Raw genomic sequence first — 20930 nt, 5'->3', positions numbered from 1 at the left:
CAACATGCAACACTACAACACGACAGTAGTGCAAACAGGACTACATGGGGCGCAAAAGCCAAAGTGACAAGGTCGGCATACAACCCATCTGAGGAAAAGGGGCGCTACGACCACTGGATATGAAGTACATGTTAGTGCAGGTAGTTCTTCTACTCAGAGGTGGAAAAGGTATTGAAAAAACATAATAAGACATTTTTAAGCACAGTTGGCCACAATATTCTGAATTGTAAGGTCCAACTTATGTACGTGATTTTTCAGTTTTTTATTTTTTAATAAATTTGCCTAAACTTTTTTTCACGTTGTCATTATGGGATGTTGTGTGTAGAATTCTGAGGAATTCATTTAATTATTTTGGAATAAGGCTGTAACAAATGTGAAAAAACTGATCCAGTATGAATACATTCTGGATGCACTGTACAGGCTATCCTACTTACTACCACATGCTCTCAGGCTGCAGGCTGTAAAAGTTTAGGCTACAGACACTCAGCATTGAAAAACTGATGCTAATTATCTGTATGACGTTCTCTTACAGTAGTCAAGTTGTCATTTGTTGTAACAAATTGTGAATTTGCTAAAACATTAAAATAAAACATGACTTGGTCTGCACTTGAAGTGATGTTTGGATTGTTTGATCGTTGACGTTTCATTACAAGTAGCAGAATGATGTGAAGAATTCTCGGATACGTTTTTATTGGTTGTTGTGTTGCGTTTTGCTCAGATGCTGCTATTTCCTGATTGGCTGCTGTGTAGGCCTTTTCTTGTTTTTTTCCACTGGTAATTGACCGGAAAGGGGAAAAAAAAAAGACAAGAAATTGGAAAAAGAAAAATTGAGTTTCATTCACTGCCCCATGTTAAATATTAGAACAAAACTAAATATGAGTCATTCCATGGGGAATTATAGCTATTATAACCACTGCTCTGCTCTCTAGACAGCCATTATTTGTTGTTTTTCCATTTGTGAAATGTCAGTGGCAATCCTGCTATATATATATATATATATATATATACACACACACACACACACACACACACACACACACACACACACACACACACACACACACACACACACACACACACACACACACACACACACACTCATAGTTTTGATGCCTTCAGTGAGAATCTACCAATGTAAAAGGTCATGAAAATAAAGAAAACACATTGAATGAGAAGGTGTGTCCACACTTTTGGCCTGTACTGTGTGTGTGTTTGAGAGAGAGAGACTGGGTCGTGTATGAGCCTGTAATGATAGTTGAAATGTGGAAACAATGAATCAAGGTAAAAAGAGCTTGCGGTCCCATTCTGCTGCTATCTATCGAGGAAGGAGGAGAAGTATTGAGAAGAAAACAGATGCCTTCCAACTGTGAGGAACAGAAAGAAGGAAAAAAAAAATAAACTCAGACCCATGCCCCAAGCCTGCGGTAAGTCAGAGACCACGGTATGCATCAGCACAGCCTCCAAAGAGTGGGGCACAGGGGAGTTTGTCCCCCTTCTGCTGGGTAAAGCCCCCCAGGAGGATGGCTACTTGCACAACAAAGGTAGGTAGGTAGGTAAGGGGAACAGGAAAATAAAGCCGCAGTCACGAGGGGGTTCATATATAGAACAAGTGACAAAATGCAAAACAGGAAGACAAATGAGGCAAAAAGAGAGCAGAAGAGCAGCAGTCAGGAGACAGAGTCGTGTCAGCCCTTCTGGTGCTCTCTCCGCTCTCCACTCACTGTTCGGCCCCGGAGGAATTCTCGTGTGCTCTGGTGTCGTTAACATTCTATCTGATGAACTAAAGCTGGATCTGGTTGCCTCATCAGTACATGAGCACCACCCTGACCCCTATACTGAAGATGTAACCATATCCCCGATCCTAAAGTGAGAAAGGGGATTATCCAAGAGGATAATCGTGCTTCACACCCTACCTGAATGGTTCAGTCTGTTTCTTTTTAGTGTGGACGGCAACTATAAAAAATGTACAATTAGCAGACAAATCATATCCAGAACCCAGCATACAACGTAGTCAGGAGGCCAGAGCAAAAATCTGACCCCCAAAAACAGAATCAAAACACACAAAACTGATTATATCAGCCAAGCAACAGGCAAACAAGAGGTTCTGGCAAAAAAATGCAAATAAATCTCCATCTCAAGCTTTTCTAAAATAGACCAAATGAGGACTTTATGCAGTGATGCATAATGGTTTTGCACACTGCATGTATGGACCAGAAAATAAAATCACTGCTTTCTCAGTGGTGAATCATAAAGCATGAACATGTCAAACATGTCAAAACTATTGCAAAGCAAGTGGTACACCAATTACTCCAGGCATCTCAAAGCAGCTTGTGACTTTGAAGAACATCCACCTTTAGCCGGGCATAAACGTACACCCCCGCCACCCCAAAGTCCCATGCAGAGTGTGTGTTTGTAGTGACTTAGGGAGATTTTCATCCTGAAATCCCCTCACAAGATAAAGTGTCAGCCGCAGATGGCTCTGAACTACATCAAACATGTACAACCAGGATGAGCCCATTAGAAAGACGGGAGATAACAGTGTTTGTTGTCACAGTGTCTGGAGAAGATAATGACTCTGTTTGTGTGTGTGTGAATGTGTGTGTGAGAGAGTGTGCTTGCATGTGTACAAAGTGCCATCTGCATTGTATAAGAATAGCCAATCACTGAACAGTTGTAATGAAATTCGAACGTCTCTGAAGGGCAGCCTGGCATCCCTGCAGTCTGTGACTATCTGCAGCATGGGCTCGGAAACTCCTGCCTCTTCTGAGGGAGGCAGAGATGGAGTAAATGACAAGTGAGAAAATAGGTAAAATGACCTTCAACTGCATGAAATTTCAGCAACAAAACAAGATAAGAAACCAAGTGGGAACATGGTCTTGTGGCGTCATCGACACGTTTCAGAAAACCTCACTTCTCATTCATGAGCACTGAGGAAGCAAATGCTGAAAAGTCTCAGTGTCAGTGTCATTGGTTGAAAATACCTTATTGACCATTCATTCTATGGGAGAAAAAAGGCAAAGACTTTCATATTCCGAATAGAATACAATGAAACCCATATGTAATACCCTCCTAGTTACAGCATCACAACATATTTGATTAGACAAAATAGATGGATAGATGGGTGAGATGCAAGGGTAATAATTTCACTGATGCAGGGATTATTTTATGATTTACTAGACTAAAGTCTGATCTGAAGGCCAGTCTGAATATCGTTAATTTTAAATTCTAATTTTATTTGTCACATACACAGTCATACACGGTATGATATGCAGTGAAATGCTTTTCCGACTGCTATAGACCACAGTATTGCACATAACTGAGAGGTGTGGGAATGAAGTATAATTTTATTTTGTGGTCACCCACACGCTTGACAACTATAACACTGGAGCAATTAAAAACGCTGAAGAAATTTCTGAGGAATCACTTTTTTTCCTGACACTACACAAGATAGGGCATGTTTTATGATATTTTACAGGGTAGCGCAGGTGTAATGCAATGTCCATCTCATCCAGTCCTCCTCCATTTCCCTCCCTTCCACTCCATTTTCCTAATAATTCACACATGTGATCTCAGGACCACGCCTATTACCAACATGCAGATAATCCATCATTTTGATGGTTGGAGCTATCTAATGAATGGTATGGACTGACTGACCCCCCCCAGGCCCTGTAATAGACTGGAATCAATATTGATGACACCAGCACACCCACACCTTGCCCTGCCCTTACATCTCTAATGTCTAAGGAAATATTCAAAAAGCCCTTTTATCAGTACTGTATGAAGAGAAATAAATTCTGAACTGATTCCTCTCAACTTTCATCCCACCTGAGGGTCTGTGATACTTACAATGCTCTCCAGGGGAGCTGCCATATCTGTGAACTCCACACTTGTAGGGTTCTCCAGGGCCTTGTCATATTGGATATCAGGAAGCATCATGCGCCCGCTAAAGATCCGTACGCCCGCCTGAGGCTTCACGGTGCTCGTCTGCTTCTCAGGTTTAGCTAGGGTTAGAAAACAAATGAATCAGTTGTAAAGAAAGAGAACATACAACCATGAATTAGTGGATGAGGTTCTCACCTGCAAAACGCCACACCAGCACTGCAATGATGGCCCCCAACACCAAGACAGCAAGGATGACGGCTACTACCAGCACTGCCTTTTTCTGCGATGGCTTTTTCTCTTGGTTGCCCAGGAAGGTCACATTTTCAGGTTGTCCATTGGACCCCTTGAAACAAAAAAAAAAAGTCAAGGACATGAAGTCCCTTGGCCTCAAAAAGTCACCTTCACTTCCAGAGGCCTAGTACTTAGGCCTTCATCATGTAAGATGAAGAGTATGTTCTTACAACCCAAGCACTGGCCAATATTAACGCTCAATATTTAAAAACAAATATTTGATCTCCAAGCACCTATAAAACAGGCAGAGTGATCGCCTGTTACCAGTATAAGCACTCTGGACAGCCATTTAAGGATTTGGTGTTTGGTCAGAGGGGGATTGGTAACTGTGTAAAATTAGTTATAAATTAATGTGAGTATGTATTGGAAATGTTTTTAAAGTGCATATTAGCTTATGTCTGGTCCAGAAAGGGGCTACTCCGAATCTGGGGTTTGGACCGGAGTTTCGTATTTGCCCTGTGTTATTACATTGCCTGATTCTGCTCGCCTGTGTCTGCCTGTATAAAGCTGCCCTGTTCGTTCCTGTTCGCGGTTGGGTCGTTCTTTGGTGATGTTTCCCGCCTCGTGCTCCATGTAATAAAACCCCTGTCTCATTACGTTGTACATATGAGTCCTCCGTCTTCGCCATGTCCAGCCACCATGATAGCTTGTTACATGAGTGGCCAATTTGATTATTAGGAACTGTTGGAAAAGTTTATGTTAAGATTGACTGTTCACGTAAAAGTTTTCAGTTGGGACAGAATTGAATAGTGACTGAGAGAAGTTGGACTTGTGTGTATATACATATATATATATATATATACACACACACACACACACACTTAAACATTGCATATATAACGTTTGTGTGTAAGTTTTTGTAGAAATATTATTTCATAAACATTTTGCCTCCCAGCGGCATCAACTCCTGTGTCATCTTCCCCGCCACCATCACAGCTCAGCTGTCCTGCAGAGGCGAATCTCTATAACCAAGTCATTTATTAGGTAAATCATTCATACAATATTCCGTTCCAACAGTTCAAATTACTTTCTAACCGTGAAGGCTTGTTTTTTACCTTGGAGAGAAGAAATAATCAGAATTTTAAGCCCAGAATGGTGGATGGTTGCATCTAACACATTTCCCTTGGATTCAAATTAAGTAATTAGAATCCGTTTAAAAGAAGGCCTGTGGTACAATGCTGCGGTGTCCTGGTTGGGAAAACATCCAGTTTCTAGAAAAGTCCAACCAGCACCTGAGTTGTTTATATAAGAGATGTGGCCAGAAAGGGCAGACTAATGGTACTAAAGGGCAGACTAATGGTCCTCAGGAGGTTCTTGGGTATTTCTGGTTCTGTCTGGCCATATTACCTGCCTTCAGTTATCTTGGTGCGAACTGTGCAGTTGGTGGGATCACTGGAGTTTTGCACAGAAACAAGTTCACACATGCTTGCAACGTTTCCTTGTAAGCAGCCAAACCAGTTTTCCCAACTGTAGTGGATAAACACGCCATCTGTTTATGACAGACCAGGCTTCCTGGAACTCCGGCTCCTCCAGAGATTTATCACTTACATATTACATTAACTAACATCATTTCATTCAATGTACTTTTATCAGAACAGTTCGATAGAGACCTCTTAGCTATATTCTCCTTAAAGCGCATTAATCCAAATGAGAAAAAAAATGACTTCAGGTCCACGTTCTAGTTCATGTTGCCATTGTGTTGATACAAAAAGTTTCATAGTGTATGTAATTTAAAAATCTAGTGCTATCACTATATACTGACATATACTGTATACATTTGATATGACATGGTCAGTGTCAAAAATGTGTTTTAATAATATAAGCAAACAGAAGGTGCCATAACATTTCCTAGACATTCTTGAAGCGGTCCAGGTGTAAAAAATGCTTGCTTTTCGTTGCATTGTGGTGTTGCTCATCTGAAAGCTCACGCCTAACCATCCCCACTCAGCAATAACTCACATAGTGATCCAGTGACAAGACCGGAGTGGCCTATAGGACAGGAATGATCTACAACCAGTCCAAGGTTTCCTCAAACACACACACAAACAGTGTAAAGTCAGATTAGCGAGTGCTTAGTAATCACGTCACACAATTGCTTTGTGAGCCTGTGGCCCAAGAGGAAAACCATCGGAGGGAATCATTAGGGACGGAGAATCGCTGTGGTATTAAATCAATTTGTCATACGCTCTGCAAAAACCCCTCTCCAGCCCCTCCACCACCGCGCCCACTTAAAGATTGGGGCTCAATTACGGCGCGTCCGGATGATAACTCATCCCAATTAAAGCCTGTTTCGCCGCACAGACTAGAGCCTTGCATGCAAGTCTGGCTAATTAGAAATGTCTTAACAGCAATCATGAGCCCTGGACAGAGGGCGAATTGCTAAGGATGAAGGGTCATTCATCGCTTGGCAAGGAAGGATCCGGAGGCTGGTTTCGATCAGTCTCCGCCCCCCGATCACAGCCCCAATAAAACCTTGACGCGCTCCTCATTTCAAAGCCCCAGTCGGTGCAGCAGACGAGGGATTCAGCAGTCAGCTCCACTGTGGTCCTCATTTGTTACATTTTTTTTTTATTCTCAAGACACGGCACATGTGTACGTACAACACAGAAATAAAAAAAATGACTGATACAATGACCAAGGCTTAAATAAAAATAAACTGCTTCACTTGGACCGAAGAAGCACTTAAGGCTTAAAGTGATCCTTTGTCCTAAGAGCGAGAGCATGAAGGCAAAAAAATAAAACCAACAATATAAAAAGCTGCCCAGACAGCATCCAGTCACAGTTTTTAATCACCAGTCAGCCACCAGTCGGCCACAAAGGGGCTTGATCATGTGCAACTGGTGTGACACGGAGATACTGGATGCACAAACACGCCGATTACAATAAAAATGACAATGTGCTGCTTTTGTCAGAGCTGCCAGACAAGCAGAAGTGGCCTCAAGGTACTGGGAAAAGGCAACGGCGCATTGTTCCGGAGACCACGTGTCTGTGCGGGTGTGTGTGTGTGTGTGTGCGCATGCATCTGAAAGCCAAATGGCTGAATCTTGTTAAATAATGGTCTCCGTATTAGATTTTTCCGGTTAGAAACATTGGATGTATGTTATTTTGTGGTCAATCGATGCTTTATAGCAGCATACATGTTTAAGCCTTCGAGTTTGCTCGATATCACGGGGCCCGTTGCTCTTTTTAATCCGGCCCGCTAAAGATCGGTATAGAAGTGCTGAAATAAAGTCATAATTATGACTACTCTCATCTGGACTGGTCCTGTAATGCCTGGCATTCCACCCATTAGGTGCATTAGGTGCAGTTGGAGCTGAATAATGAGTTTCTTACACTGACTCGTGCGGTAAATGAGCGGTCAGGTGATGCGTTCGACTAGCGAGAAAGATGCAAAAGTGGGGAGGAGGTGCAGTGTTGAAACAGACTTTTGCAATGTCTGTGTGCATGCGCACATTTGGATAATGTGGCAAAGTTTCGCTCAGTTCTCATTCTGGTCGGAATTTTTATCCGTATAAGCTGGTAGCCAAAGTCAACAATACAACACGAGCATTTCTTTACTTACTGACTAGCAATACGCTATTGGTGCTAGCACCACGCTATTTCTTTTTCTTTCTTAGTCTAGCAAGCCTTTCTCCAAAGCAAAGGCTGAAAAGCAACATAAAAGCAAATATGAACACTGTAATGAACACTTTTGCATGTTTATGTCTCATATGTATGCATCTGGTGCTGGCCTGTCCCGCCTGACAAGGTTTAAAAGTCCTCGTGGCCCCTGAGCTTAACAGTTTTCCGACCCCTGGTCTATATCGCAACATAGCGATTCCTTAACTGCGACAGCCCAGTTATATGACGGCCTTCAGAGGTAACATGGATTATCATAACATGAGCTTTATCGGGTACAGTCTACCAAATTACACTACAATATACAAATATATACAGTATCTGTATATATTATGTCATTAATATTGGTCCTTCTCAATTTTCATATCACATGGCAGCAGATGTTTAAATGAATAAATAAATAACCTAGAAAGCAGAACACAAGAAAGCATGATGACCCTAATCTGAAGCTTATATCAGAATTCAAAAGATTACTATGATTCTCAAAAAGTAGAGGAGAGGACAGGAGACTAGGCATGAAGGCTCACCAGCAGGGAAATGATGTTCCTGATAACAGTACCATTACAAATTCTCCAGAGAATAATCGCATGGGCTTTATCTCTGGTTATTAAAAGAGGGTGGCTATCAGATTAGATGGGAATGATATCTCTTTTGCGGGAATTTCACTTGAGGGATGGAAAACACAATTTACTGATGCGAGCGAGCAGGACAACCTGAACAGCCTGAATCAAGATTAATATTTCCTCAATGACAGACTGATAAAGCACCAATCAAGTATGCTTTAATTGTAGCGCTTAAAGTTTTCACGAGGCCCATCAAAAAGAAGCGGCTTTGATATAAGAGATAATAAACTCTCACTCATTTCAGTGAACATTTTTTAAAAGGAACAAGAATAAAATAAAAAAAAGGATTAAAAAAAAACAGGATATGTTTTTAACAAATCCTGACCTCAGTTTCCCAAAACACTGGACTGATTTGGCAGATCAAGCGTATGAAACCCTCGCCGTGTGGTATGAATATGAAAACAGCGACCCCTGCAAACTGGTTCATACATTACTGCAGCTTGTGTTAATGACAACATGACCATGTGAACCGTGCACACAATTAGAGATAATATTTCATCAAAACAGCTCCTTGAACATCCTTTGAAATCGTATCGTACACAATCGACAAGCTGTAAAATAGATTTTTTTTTTTTGTGGCATCCAGTCTGAATTGCGGTTAAAAACAATATTTGTAGTAAAAGCCAGACCCAAGCAAACCCAAGATGTTGATGCATGTCTGAGATTTGACTTCTGGTCTGTGGTTTTACAAGCGGGCAATTTGACTGCGAACATTTAAGGCTTGTAGAATCGTGTATGCAATAATGCAGTTTTGGCAAAGTTCACTCAAGGTTCACGTTCTACCATGTCCTTGGTAGGCTGCAGTCAGGTTACACCAGTGCCCGGATCATACAGTACAGTACTGCTCAACTTCTCCTGGTGCCTGCAGGGCAGTCACGTGCTATAACGCGTCCTTCTAGACTAATCAGGTGCTAAATTAAATGAGGGGATCTGGAATTTTGGCCCCCATATGACATCGTACCGGGAAAGGTTACCTCCCCTCTCTCATGCTTTGCCCGCCCAGAGAATTTCGCACCCCACGCCTAAAGCCAACATCTAAAACCGATTAGCTCCATTAGTGCATGGTACCATGGCCACAAGCTGGCCCCACCCCTCCCTCCACCCTCATTATCATTTAAAGCTACAGACACAGAAACAGCACAACCTGGGGAAAGCTGTAAATCTGCAGAAAGGCTACAGCATTATGGGACCACTTACAAAATCAGTACGTCATGGGACCTCTAAACTGACCGCTACACTTGCCATTGGAAATAAAACGTTGTCCTGATCGTGGGTTTTGCATCTTTCTGAAAACTATTTCCTTGAAGGCAGGAGTTAAGCAGGTCTTTGCTTTCTAAGAAAAACCCACTCCCACATAGCTGGTCACTTCTCTGAAGCAAAATTGCAGCTGTTTTGCACCCCTGGTGTGCTGTAACACCTTGAACTCTTGTACTAGTAAACAGCGAAGCAGGCTTACCAAACCATCCCGGAGCACTCGTACGTTAAAAAAAATGGTAATATTAGCAAGCGAGGCTTTGCACAAGTTAAACACGACCACCTACTGACCCACTCCACTGTGCTGCCCGCAAGATACTGCACAGGTTCAGGAGACCAGGATGGAGATGCAGACTAGGGCCACCTCGCCATCATTCTCCTAAACCGCTGAACTGTCTCACACATTGCAACTGCACTTTATGTGCACTTATGTATTATGGTACTGTTTTTGTAATCTTTTTTTTTGCAGCCAGTGATTGGGCAAGGTTTTTATTTTTCATTCTAAGTACACTTCAATTGTGAGAGACAATGTTAAAAAAAAATGTAAAGAATACAGAAAATAAGTAAATAAATATTTGGTCAAAAGCAAAAGTTCACCTCAATACTTGTACAATGTAACTTTGATTTGCAATGACAGAGGTCAATCGTTTCCTGTGCAGGTAGGTCTTCACCAGGTAGAAAATCTAGAAGTGCGCAGCGTGCAGTGACTGGCGGATTACTGACAGATTGAAGACTCGTTTTATTCTATTTATTGGGTCTGCAGTATTTTGAAGACCTTTAAACTCTAGATTTAAGAATTGCTAGTCATTTTTAATGCTAATTATGCCTTTATTTAGGACTTAAAAAAAAAAAAAAAAAAAAAAAAGTCCTCAGTTTTGCTCTCACCAAAAACGAATGCCTCGTGCTGCCAAGTAGGCACGGTTTCACAAAGGTGATGCAACCTTTGGAGCGGATATTTCTGCGGTAGGCCAGGTCAAATAGTCAAAATGCCTCCGGGTAGCCAAATTTATATTGCATACTGTTTATACCGCGCAGCCCTACCTAGACATTAAAGCAGGGGGAACTTTCAAGTGCTGAAGGATTTTAATCCATGACGTTGTGTATTTGTGGGCTGTTTCCTCACCGTTCTCAAGATCATTTGTACCACACAAGGTGAGATCTTGCATGGAGTCCCAGGTCGAGGGAGATTGTCAGCGATTCAATTTTCTAATAATTGCTCCAACAGTTGATCTCTGATTCATGATCTCTGACCAATCTGCTTGCTTATTGTAGATATTGTATTGTAGATATGCCTATTGTAGGCTCATCACATTCTTGAGCAGGTGTACAATTTACATTTACAGCATTTGGCAGACATTCTTATCCAGAGCGACTGGAAAAGATGAACTGATTAAATATCAATCATTAAAATACCAGTGGTACCAGTTGAGTTGTGCTGGAGGATCAGAGAGATCAAGGTGCAGCGTGAGGAGTGATGAGAGGGATGGGGTGACCCTTTCCTTTGTAGGCATTGGAAATGTGAGACGAGAAGGAGAGGTAATAGTTCATGGTCACCTCAAGGTCGCGTGCCGAGGGAGAGATTGGAGATTTGTTCAGGGAGGTTGTGGGGAGGAATCAGCCGGGATGAATAGCAGTTCAGTTTTGCTGGGGTTAAGTTTCAGATGATGACAGAAGATGGAAGAGTTAGGTGTGCAATGTTTTCTTGGAAAAGTCCTCAGTAATTATTGAGAATTGAGCTGGGGGAGTTGGTGGTTTGAGTTGAAAGGAAATGATGCTGTGTAATTTGCAGGGATCCTTGATCTTATAGATGTCAGCTGTTTTTGGCCCTTGTGCCATTTTGAGTTTGACTAAATGTCCAGATGTCCCATCTCTGCACGTCCTTCCCTCGTCAGCCCGTGGTCGTGACAAAAAAATTACAGACCTCTCTCATCTTTTTAAGTGGGGCAACTTGAACAATAACTTTAATCAGTTTTTGGTCCACTGTTTATATTGTACAGTACAGGCCAAATGTTTGCACAACTTCTCATTCAATGTTTTTTCTATATTTTCATGACCATTTACGTTGGTAGATTCTCACTGAAGGCATCAAAACTAAGAATGAACACATGTGGAAAAAGTGGAGACCTGGCCTCCAGTCACCGGACCTGAACCCAGTCGAGATGGTTTGGGGTGAGCTGGACCGCAGAGTGAAGGCAAAGGGGCCAACAAGTGCTAAACACCTCTGGGAACTCCTTCAAGACTGTTGGAAAACCATTTCAGGTGACGACCTCTTGAAGCTCATCGAGAGAATGCCAAGAGTGTGCAAAGCAGTAATCAGAACAAAGGGGGGATATTTTGAAGAAACTAGAATATAAGACATGTTCAGTTATTTCACCTTTTTTTGTTAAGTACATAACTCCACATGTGTTCATTCATAGTTTTGATGCCTTCAGTGAGAATCTACCAATGTAAATGGTCATGAAAATAAAGAAAACACATTGAATGAGAAGGTGTGTCCAAACTTTTGGCCCGTACTGTATATTGTTGTTGTTCTTTATACTGTTGGGCTTGAGAGACACCATCGACCCGGATCAAATTCCTTGTATCTGCTTGCTCACATATTTGGGGTGCATCTGCACGTTACTAATAAATAAATCAGAAGCGATAATGACTGCAGCCAGCCATCTTCAAAGTGCCACCAGACAGCAAATTTATATCAATGCACTGATCTGCCTAATTCTCTGACTTCCCACCTGAATATGTGGTGTCGGCACATGGCCAGTTCACTGTTCAACATGTAACTCATCAGCGCCTGGGGAACTGCCACATATTGTAATGCGCATTTCTGAATAATAATTCCCACTTGGTGCCTGAGAAGAAAAAAAAAAAAAAAAAAAAAAAACACAGAATAGCTGCAGACAAATTTTCTGTGCTCAAAAGTGTTCAAAAGCAGAATGAAAAAATGAGCTGGACTGGCAAACAGCCAGCATGACTGAAGCTGCGGCAACTTCTGCAACTAAATGGCCAGGAAAACTGACCACAGACGATTTTACTTCCCATTTGCATTAAAATGCCACTATGGATATGGGTCATACCAAACATTTAAAAATAACGACAAAGTGATCCTTTCTAAGCTCAGCAGTGCCTGTAACAGACCTACAGAACCATATGTTGCCCATAAAGACCATGTTTAATAAAGATTGCATGCCCTGAAAATGAAGCACACTAAACAGAATTTTCCAGATGGGGAGGATGCTGGAACACATTTGGGACATTGATGATCTTGCACTGCCACTTGACTGACCCCATTAGTTCATAATGGGACATTCAGATATTATGCCAAGAAAAAAAGTTTGATCTCCAGCCTCTTGGACATTTATACAGTGAGGTTATTTTTAAGAATTTTCCAGATGTCTATATACAGATGAGCTAAAATCACGTTCCCCTGTAATCCTGTGATTTCTGGTATGAAAAATCCAACTTCATTTTCAACTGAGGTACGTAACGATGAGAGAACATGGTCATGGCACAAAGCAGTGCAGATTTACATCACTTGTAAAACCCTGGAGATGGAGGGCACCTGCCCAGCACAGCTTAGATCTTTCCATGTTGCACCACGCCTGATTGGTAGTAACGAGTGGAGAACTTGAATAAGTGTGGTAAATGAAGGACCCACAAACGTGGAGAAACGGCCCTGGACCAGGTCTGGTGACATATTGTAATGGATAGCCCAGCAGTGGCAGCCAGGTCACCTGGTTGCTTTGCTCACTCCACCCACCTCTCGTGACGTCACAGGTCCTTGGATCCAGGCAAGCACTTTTATATATGTTTGATGTGGCATTTTTACTTTTTCATGAGAAATATTATTCGCTTTTAAGCCAAAGCAACATATATCCTGCTTTGAAATACCATTGCATTTTATAACCTGATTAAAGGATTTAATCATTGCATTTGAGTATTTGCATATAATTAGATATCAGTTCTGTAACATAGACAAGAAACAAACTGCTGGCCTGCTCTCGCTCTCTCTCTCTATGTGTGTGTGTGGGGGGGGGAACGTGTTCTGGAACGGGGTGATGCCACCACCAGAACTGGGATAAATTATAATTATAAGTGGTTTTACAAACACAGTTTCATTGGGAAAAAAACAGGCTGGGATCTGGCACCGGTGAACCATGCTGGATATAATTCGTCGGAAGAGAAGACCCCACAAATTAGGGTGGATTAGGATATGTCTATTCTCTTCACCTCGTTTATTGGAGAAATCCATCTAGCAATCGGCATACCTGCCGCATCTGAACTCTGCCACAGAGTCGGGACAAGCCGGCGCGTGGGTGTGTGAGGATTCGCTGAGCCTGGATGCGCGCTGCTTTAGCAATCAGCAAATAAGGCACCGGCGGAAACCCCAGCATTACACCGAAAACCTTTAGGAGGGTGTGTTCAGTACAGGATTGGGTCTGATCTCCCTACAGGCCCTAAACTACATTAGAGTACATTATCCAGACGCTCAACGCCAGAGCGGTTTCCCGTGTAGTTGCGTGCGAGAAGCAGACTCGCAGCCGAATGCTTCATTACAGATGGCTGCTGATGAAGCATATGGTTTGGTGATGGACTCCTTGGCTTAATTAGGCCTCGAACGATATGAAGCAGCCAGGCGGACGATCTGAGCAACAATCACATAGATTTTGAAGTAAAAAAAAATGTTCGAAGACAGAATAAAAAGGGCATGTAGAGTCCTTACCATAGGTAATGGACAATGGGATGCTATAGGATGCATATTTCTCTATAATGGGATTAACTGGAAACAAGATGTTGGGAAATGAAGGGAAGATTCGCATTAGGCCACGCAGGCCTGTAAAGATGCGCAACAGGCGTTCCTGGCCTCGGGGTTTAGTCACTTCTGGGTGTTGGCTGCAGGAGCCGACACGAGCCTGCACACGATTCTTCGCGAATCTCATCCCCAGCCACGACAGGCGACACCGGAGACGGTGACAGGCGCCAACGTGGCTCACATTCGTTCCATTCGAGCAGCGTTGGGATTTGTCCAGGATATCGTCAGTCACGATCTAAAGCAGGAAGGTTGTGGGGGGAAAAAAGTCTTACCTGGTTAAACTTTGCCGAACTCATAATGAACAATGTCCCCTCACTTTCCGCCTCAGTTTCCGACACCAGTATCGGACCGGTACCGGTCCGGTGCGTCGGGGCGCCGCGGAGAGCCGAGGAATGTCGGCCGGGAAGCGCCTGCGACGCCAGCACGACCTGCGCCGCGCCGCCCCGCCCACTGATGACGTCACCGCCTCACCTGCGCAAGAGAGCGTCGGGTGGCGCAGCGGCAGCCCGAAGCCGCCACTCGTTCTCAGAACGTTCCTGATCTACCAGTCACTTTCATTTCCTACAATTCCGTGCTGAAATCGGCAGTTTTTTTTTACAGTGCACAACCCATCGTCAGTCAATGAAATATTCCAAGTTTAATTGACTGTGTTTAGATTAAGTCATTTGTTCTGTTGTTTGATTATTCTGTTCGGTGCCAGTTGCTTGTATGTGATGATTAGTGGTGAAATTAAGCACTGGACATTTTTGTAAAAAATGTTTATTGAAATGTTTTTTTTCGTCTTACGTTGTCATAAAATTGCATAGAATCCAGAAAGAAGATATTGTTTTCAGTGGCAGTGCCGATTAAGGTTATTTCAACTTTTCAATTTCATTTCAAGATCTTTATTGTCAATACGACCATGTACACAGTATTCAGAATATCGAAATGCTGTTTCGAGCCAAGCCCCCCATGGTGCATTTATAAGAATATCAAAATATATTCACAAGAGTTACAAATAAATTAAAAAATTAATAAATTTATGTAAAAAAAAAAAAGTCAGTAATAGTAACTATATCTACTTTGCCAATAATAATACTGCATTAAACTTATTGTGCTGTGTATAAATAGACGAGTGCTTTAAGCTATGAAAATTAGGGCAATTAACCTACTTCCGATGTTAACATAATACTGAAAAGTGGCTGTGAGGTGCAAAAAGTAGATCATGGTTTGTTGCGGGGGTCTATCTGCAAGTGAAGTGATTGTCATGACTGGCTCAACCTTCTGATTACAGGGCCGCTTCCTTAACAGCTAGGCCAAATCCTGCCATCTGTGTGCAGTCTGGGTGTTCCATGTGTTCTGGTGTGTTCTGTCTGGGTGATCTGGTTTCCTCCTGCAGCTCAGAGCTTCCTGCATTTGGTCTGTTTTGTCTCTGAGCGTATTGGGGAACATGAGACGCTACATAAACATTCAATAAGACAAGGTGGAAAAGCAGAAACCTCAAGAACCGAACCTAGACCATGCAAAATTGAGCAGGCACTTCACATTTTGCTGTTTGCTTTAACAAATGTTAACCAACTGAATTTTGAATGTCCTTAGTTCCTGATTCTTGCCTTTTTCCTCATTCTTTTGTACTAGCTTGACCCCTAGTGGTCAATGTACAAAATTACAAAACCAACGACTTCAGTGCTTCCTTCAGAATGGATATTTAGAACCTTTAATGATTTCCATACTGAATAAAAGACCTTTAAAGTCAGCGCACAGAGGCATATGAAAATAATCCAATATTATATATTTGTCCATAGTAGTAGTTTTTATTTTTAATCCATAGGTAGTGGTGGCCCTATAATAGAAGGTTGACGGTTCAAGGCCCAAGGTGTCACTGAGATTACACTGAGCATTTACGGCCCTGATCCAGAGCGATTTAAAATCAGTAGTTACAGGGACAGTCCCCCTGGAGACACTTAGGGTTAAGTGGGATTTGAATCCGGGTTTTCTGATTCAAAGGCGAGTGTCTCACCCACTAGGCTACTACCACCCTCCTTTGGTCAGATTTCAGTGAGCAAACGCGAGTGCCTATTCAATGCAGAGGACACATTTTGTCGTGTGCTGTACTCCACATTCTATAGTATTTTCATTTCTTTCTCCTTCATTGCCAATTATTCTTAATGCCATTTAGGAGTCTGTTGATTTAAGGTAGAGTACAGAGCTTGTGATACGTTGTTAAAAAATTGCAAGTCCATGTAAATCCATCTGTGCCGTGCATGGTTCAGGATTTTACTGCAGCTTGCCGATGCTGACTATATTTTACTGCAGCTGGAGTCATGGTCCTGTGCCAGAGCAGCGTGCACATTTTGTGCAGGAGCCGAGTTGGTGAGATCAACAGAATTAATAAATCTCCACGAGATGGAGAAATGCATCTGTGAAAAAGAGTATGGATGTCAGATGATAGATTTGTTCTGGGCCTGGATGCTACCGTGTTAATATTAACAAACGCTTCTTATTTATCAAGTGACATATCACCCAAAGTTAATGCAATGCAAATTTACGCTCTGCAAACCAAATAAATATTAAAACTGCTGAAGTGCACTTTGCTTTTTGCGCGTTTAGTTTTCTCACAAGTCTGTCCAGCCGTAGATGGATAAATGAAGTGGGGGAGTAGATCCTATCCCTGCAATCTCTGGGGGGCAGCCATGAAAAACGGCCTCCGCGCTCTCCGCTTAAAAGTCGGGCCTTTGGACGGGGGGGCTGGAAAATAGAGCAGCAGCAGGCGTCTGGGAGGCCATGCAAGCTCCACCCTGCGAGATCCCTGGAATCAGGACATTACTGCTGCGCCGCATCAGCGCTGTCCACTCTGGCACACACACACACACACACCCCCCATGCCACCAACCCGGTCTGCCTGCCTACACCCACGTTACTGTGTCCTCACTCGAGGGAACATTGTTGAAAAAAACAGGGCTATAACAGTTCAAAGAGTGCAATTGTCACACATTTGACCTTTTTTTTATGCATTTAAGTCTTTGCTGCGTTCACATCTGTGCCAGCGGCAGCGTGTCATTCAGCGCTGCATGCGAGCGCCTCCTCGGTGCTGCCAGTGACATGTTCTGTTCATTTGCTTGCTCAGATCAGTGTTTGCGCGGGAGCTTGTGAGGACTGTGTAGATGTGTTCCGGACGACCTCTAGAACCTGAGGATGCGACCACGAGAGACAGACAGGTGTGGACATGGACTGCTGGCCCCATCATAACCCTAGGCCCCGCCCAGACCAGACTCTGACTCTGAGCATCGTCGGCAAGTACAATTAAAAATAATGGACTTCCTACAGCCCAGTGTTTACAGTGACACTGCAGTGATGCCCTGGAAGGGGGACGTACCTCTCTGAATTACTCTGTGATTTCCCAAGGATACGGACACATATAAGCATGGGTTGCAGGTTCAAATCAAGGTGCCACTGAGGTCCCCCTGATCAAAGCGCCGTCCCCACACACTGCTCCCCGGGCGCCTGTCATGGCTGCCCACTGTTCACCAAGGGTGATGGTTAAAAGCAGAGGACACATTTCGGCATGACACCGTGCTGCAGTGACTATCACTTTCCCTTTCAAATACAGAAAACATCCTTCACTTTACAACCACACTGTTTATTTGATGTAAAAAATAATAATAATTCATTTTTTAAAAATTATGTTGGTTTCTTTCCAACCATGTATTCTGTGGAAAATTAGGTTACTTGCTAATACACATTGTTGTGTGCATTGTGTGCTGTGCTCTGCAGGGTATCACAACAACAAAAACAATCACTTTCACCGTCCTTTAATTTTTTCTCATTGTGAGTTTTTGGTGAACAGAGAGGGTCAAACTTTGAAAGGTCTCGTCTGTAGTGGCTGTAAAGCCCAATTGAGATCTACTGTTTGTTGTTGTTGTTTTCCACCAAAAACTCACACTCATGAGCACCAGAATTTATTCCAGTGTAAACTATGTGTTGAGCAGAAGGAGATTGAAGGCCGAAGGCAACTTTTTTTTGCAATAAACTTTATTTAAAAGGATTTTCACTGGTATGTGACAATTTTTGTATACAGCAGTGTCTTTAAAAAGTCTAGATTTCTTATTCGATTAACCTGGCTGTTTAACTTGTTACAGTGGGATATGTGTGTGTGTGTGTGTGTGTGTGTGTGCAAGTGTGAGATAGACTTTCACAAAAGCTTCCTCAATAATGGATTACGCCATAGTTAGTATGGACCTGAGCATGGCAATGTCCCTTACTTTCCCTTACTTTAAATTAGTGGTGGGCCTTTATCAGTGTTAACGTGCTGCGTTAACGTGAGACTCTTATCGGGTGATAAAAAAATTTGCCGATAATCTATTCACAAAGTTGGGTTGGGAGCTGGGTCTATACTACGCAAGCTATGATGACTTTCACCTTGATATTATAGTGCGGATGTATAACTAGCCGAATTGCACTGTAGGGGGCGAGAACGAGTCTTCGCACTGTGAAATTACCACATCAAACGTGACGTGGTAACATGGATGCAGCTATGAAGCCACCGGGTTTGCTTCAGGGAAAATTTATTTTTAAGAAGCTTCCCAATGGAAACCTTGACAAGACTAAGGTTGTTTGCACATTGTGCAAAGCGGAATTAGTTTACTGTAGGAGTTCTTCCAGTCTCAAGTACCACCTAAACGCAAGGCATCCGTTAGCTAATGCGGATGCTGCCGGGCAAAGTACTGATGTAGTGCAGGGGAAGAGTCATCGTCAAAGTACTATGCTCTATCAGCACAGCTCTATTTATTTTCATCAGTAGAACAGCTTTTGTGATGCAGTTTGTGATGCATTTTGGAAACATGCGTCACCTGTCTTGAGAAACCTGTTCTCAAAGACTTACTTTTAGTCATTATTTGGGTAGCACAAATATTCTGAATGCCTCCGGCAGAATTCAAATGAGCCATTTTAATCAAGATTAATTCCAAGATTACATTGAGATTAATCTAGATTTAAAAAAATAATCTATGCCCACCACTTTTTTAAATATAAATATGGTGTCACATGACAAACCTGTGCCTGAAGGACCTTTATGATCGAACCATGCAGGCAACTTTGTAGATCAAGTTTATAAATCCACAACAGTGGTGGCCTAGCAGTTAAGAAAGTGGCCCCGTAATCAGAAGGTTGCCGGTTCGAATCCTGATCTGCTGAGGTGCCACTGAGCAAAGCACCGTCCCCCGATACTAATGTCCCCTGCCTGTCATGGCTGCCCACTGTTCACTAAGGGTGATGGGTTAAATGCAGAGGACACGTTTCACTGTGTGCTGCTGTGTATCACAATGACAATCACTTCTCTTTAAACTGTATGCTGTGGTCATTCACACTAAAAGAGTGTAAATATAATACAGTTTATGTCTCATTATACAGGGAGTATTAAAAAATATGAGAGTGGGGAAAGTACGGAGGAATTGTACTTGAAAATGCAAGTCAACGCAAAATAATGACACGCAATTTTACTCCAGATGCAATTTAAAAGCCAAAAAAATGCATATGATGGCGACAGTAAAGGTTGTGAATGCATTATTCAGATTGAATGTTTCTTGCTATATAGAGCGCCCTAAACCAGGCAGCGGAATCGGGCAATTATTCCAATTAAGATGAGCATCATATCGGATAAAGAAGGGCCTGTACTGAGCGTGAACAGGAACGCGTCTGTTCGCCGGCTGTCGGTGACGCAGCAGTGTTGCCAGATCATGTTCGGAAATCTACACCACCGCGTCTCAGGAAGAGTCTGTTGGGGGGAGGAATTTCAGATTTCCCCACATGGTAGCAGATCACTCTCATTCACCATTCTTAACCTCTTTACTCACTCACTCACTCACTCACACACTCCTACACCCATTTAGAGTCTCCAATCCACTTGGTGCACATGCCTTTTTGGCGGGAAGAAACCGGAGAACCCATGCAAATGTGCAAGCCGGGCCTTAATACATACGAGGCCAGGTCGCTAACCGCCGCGCCACCAAATTTGACAACTGAAAGTGCAAACTAAATGTTTTTTTTTATTATTATTATTTGTTTGGCTTTATGAATGCCCAACCTGGCAACCCATTTCCGCGTCCCTTCGTCCCTGCGTCCCACGCTGTGCCCGGCAGGGGTCTCCCGTGTCCGCCTCTCTTGCCGCCCGCAGCCCACCGCTCCTCCGGAACAGGCGTGCGGAGGAGGGCTGGGTCCGCAGCCTCTTTATAGCGTCAGCCGCGCTCGGCAGACGGAGCGACGTCGGAGACCGGCACCGCGCGTCACCACGTCCATGCGAGCAGGAGAAGAGTTTGATTTATCCAGCGTCGAAAGAGCCCAGCACGACGGACCATGCTACCTATACTGATCCCGTTCCTGTCCCTGTGCGCCTGGGAATATGTCGAGGTAAGGCGCGTCGTGGTTTTTGCTCCGTTGGTATCGTACGTGGATTCGACGCTGCCGCGATGCGCGGA

At 43.1% G+C, this 20930-nt stretch overlaps 2 protein-coding genes across 3 annotated transcripts in view; one reads left to right on the top strand and one right to left on the bottom strand.

Moving 5' to 3' along the window:
• Positions 1–14941, bottom strand: part of st14 (ST14 transmembrane serine protease matriptase) — a 30985-nt gene extending 16044 nt beyond the window's left edge. The window contains exons 1-3 of the mRNA XM_028980897.1: positions 14751–14941; positions 4078–4225; positions 3847–4001 (exon numbers count right to left, since the gene is read on the bottom strand). Coding sequence (XP_028836730.1) covers positions 3847–4001; positions 4078–4225; positions 14751–14774 — 327 coding nt within the window. The 5' untranslated portion in view covers positions 14775–14941. The remainder of the gene's footprint in view (positions 1–3846; positions 4002–4077; positions 4226–14750) is intronic.
• A 5668-nt stretch (positions 14942–20609) lies between these two features.
• aplp1 (amyloid beta (A4) precursor-like protein 1) overlaps positions 20610–20930 on the top strand; it is a 37205-nt gene continuing 36884 nt past the window's right edge. Inside the window, exon 1 of one of the 2 annotated variants that reach the window (XM_028980197.1) lies at positions 20610–20862. In XM_028980197.1, the coding sequence (XP_028836030.1) occupies positions 20809–20862 (54 nt within the window). In that variant the 5' untranslated portion in view covers positions 20610–20808. The remainder of the gene's footprint in view (positions 20863–20930) is intronic. The other variant, XM_028980196.1, reaches the window with a different exon arrangement.

This window comes from Denticeps clupeoides, chromosome 5, assembly GCF_900700375.1.
Source record: "Denticeps clupeoides chromosome 5, fDenClu1.1, whole genome shotgun sequence".
Taxonomy (NCBI): domain Eukaryota; kingdom Metazoa; phylum Chordata; class Actinopteri; order Clupeiformes; family Denticipitidae; genus Denticeps; species Denticeps clupeoides.
The sequence above is the reverse complement of the archived record's forward strand: the minus strand, read 5'-3'. Positions and strand labels throughout refer to the sequence as shown.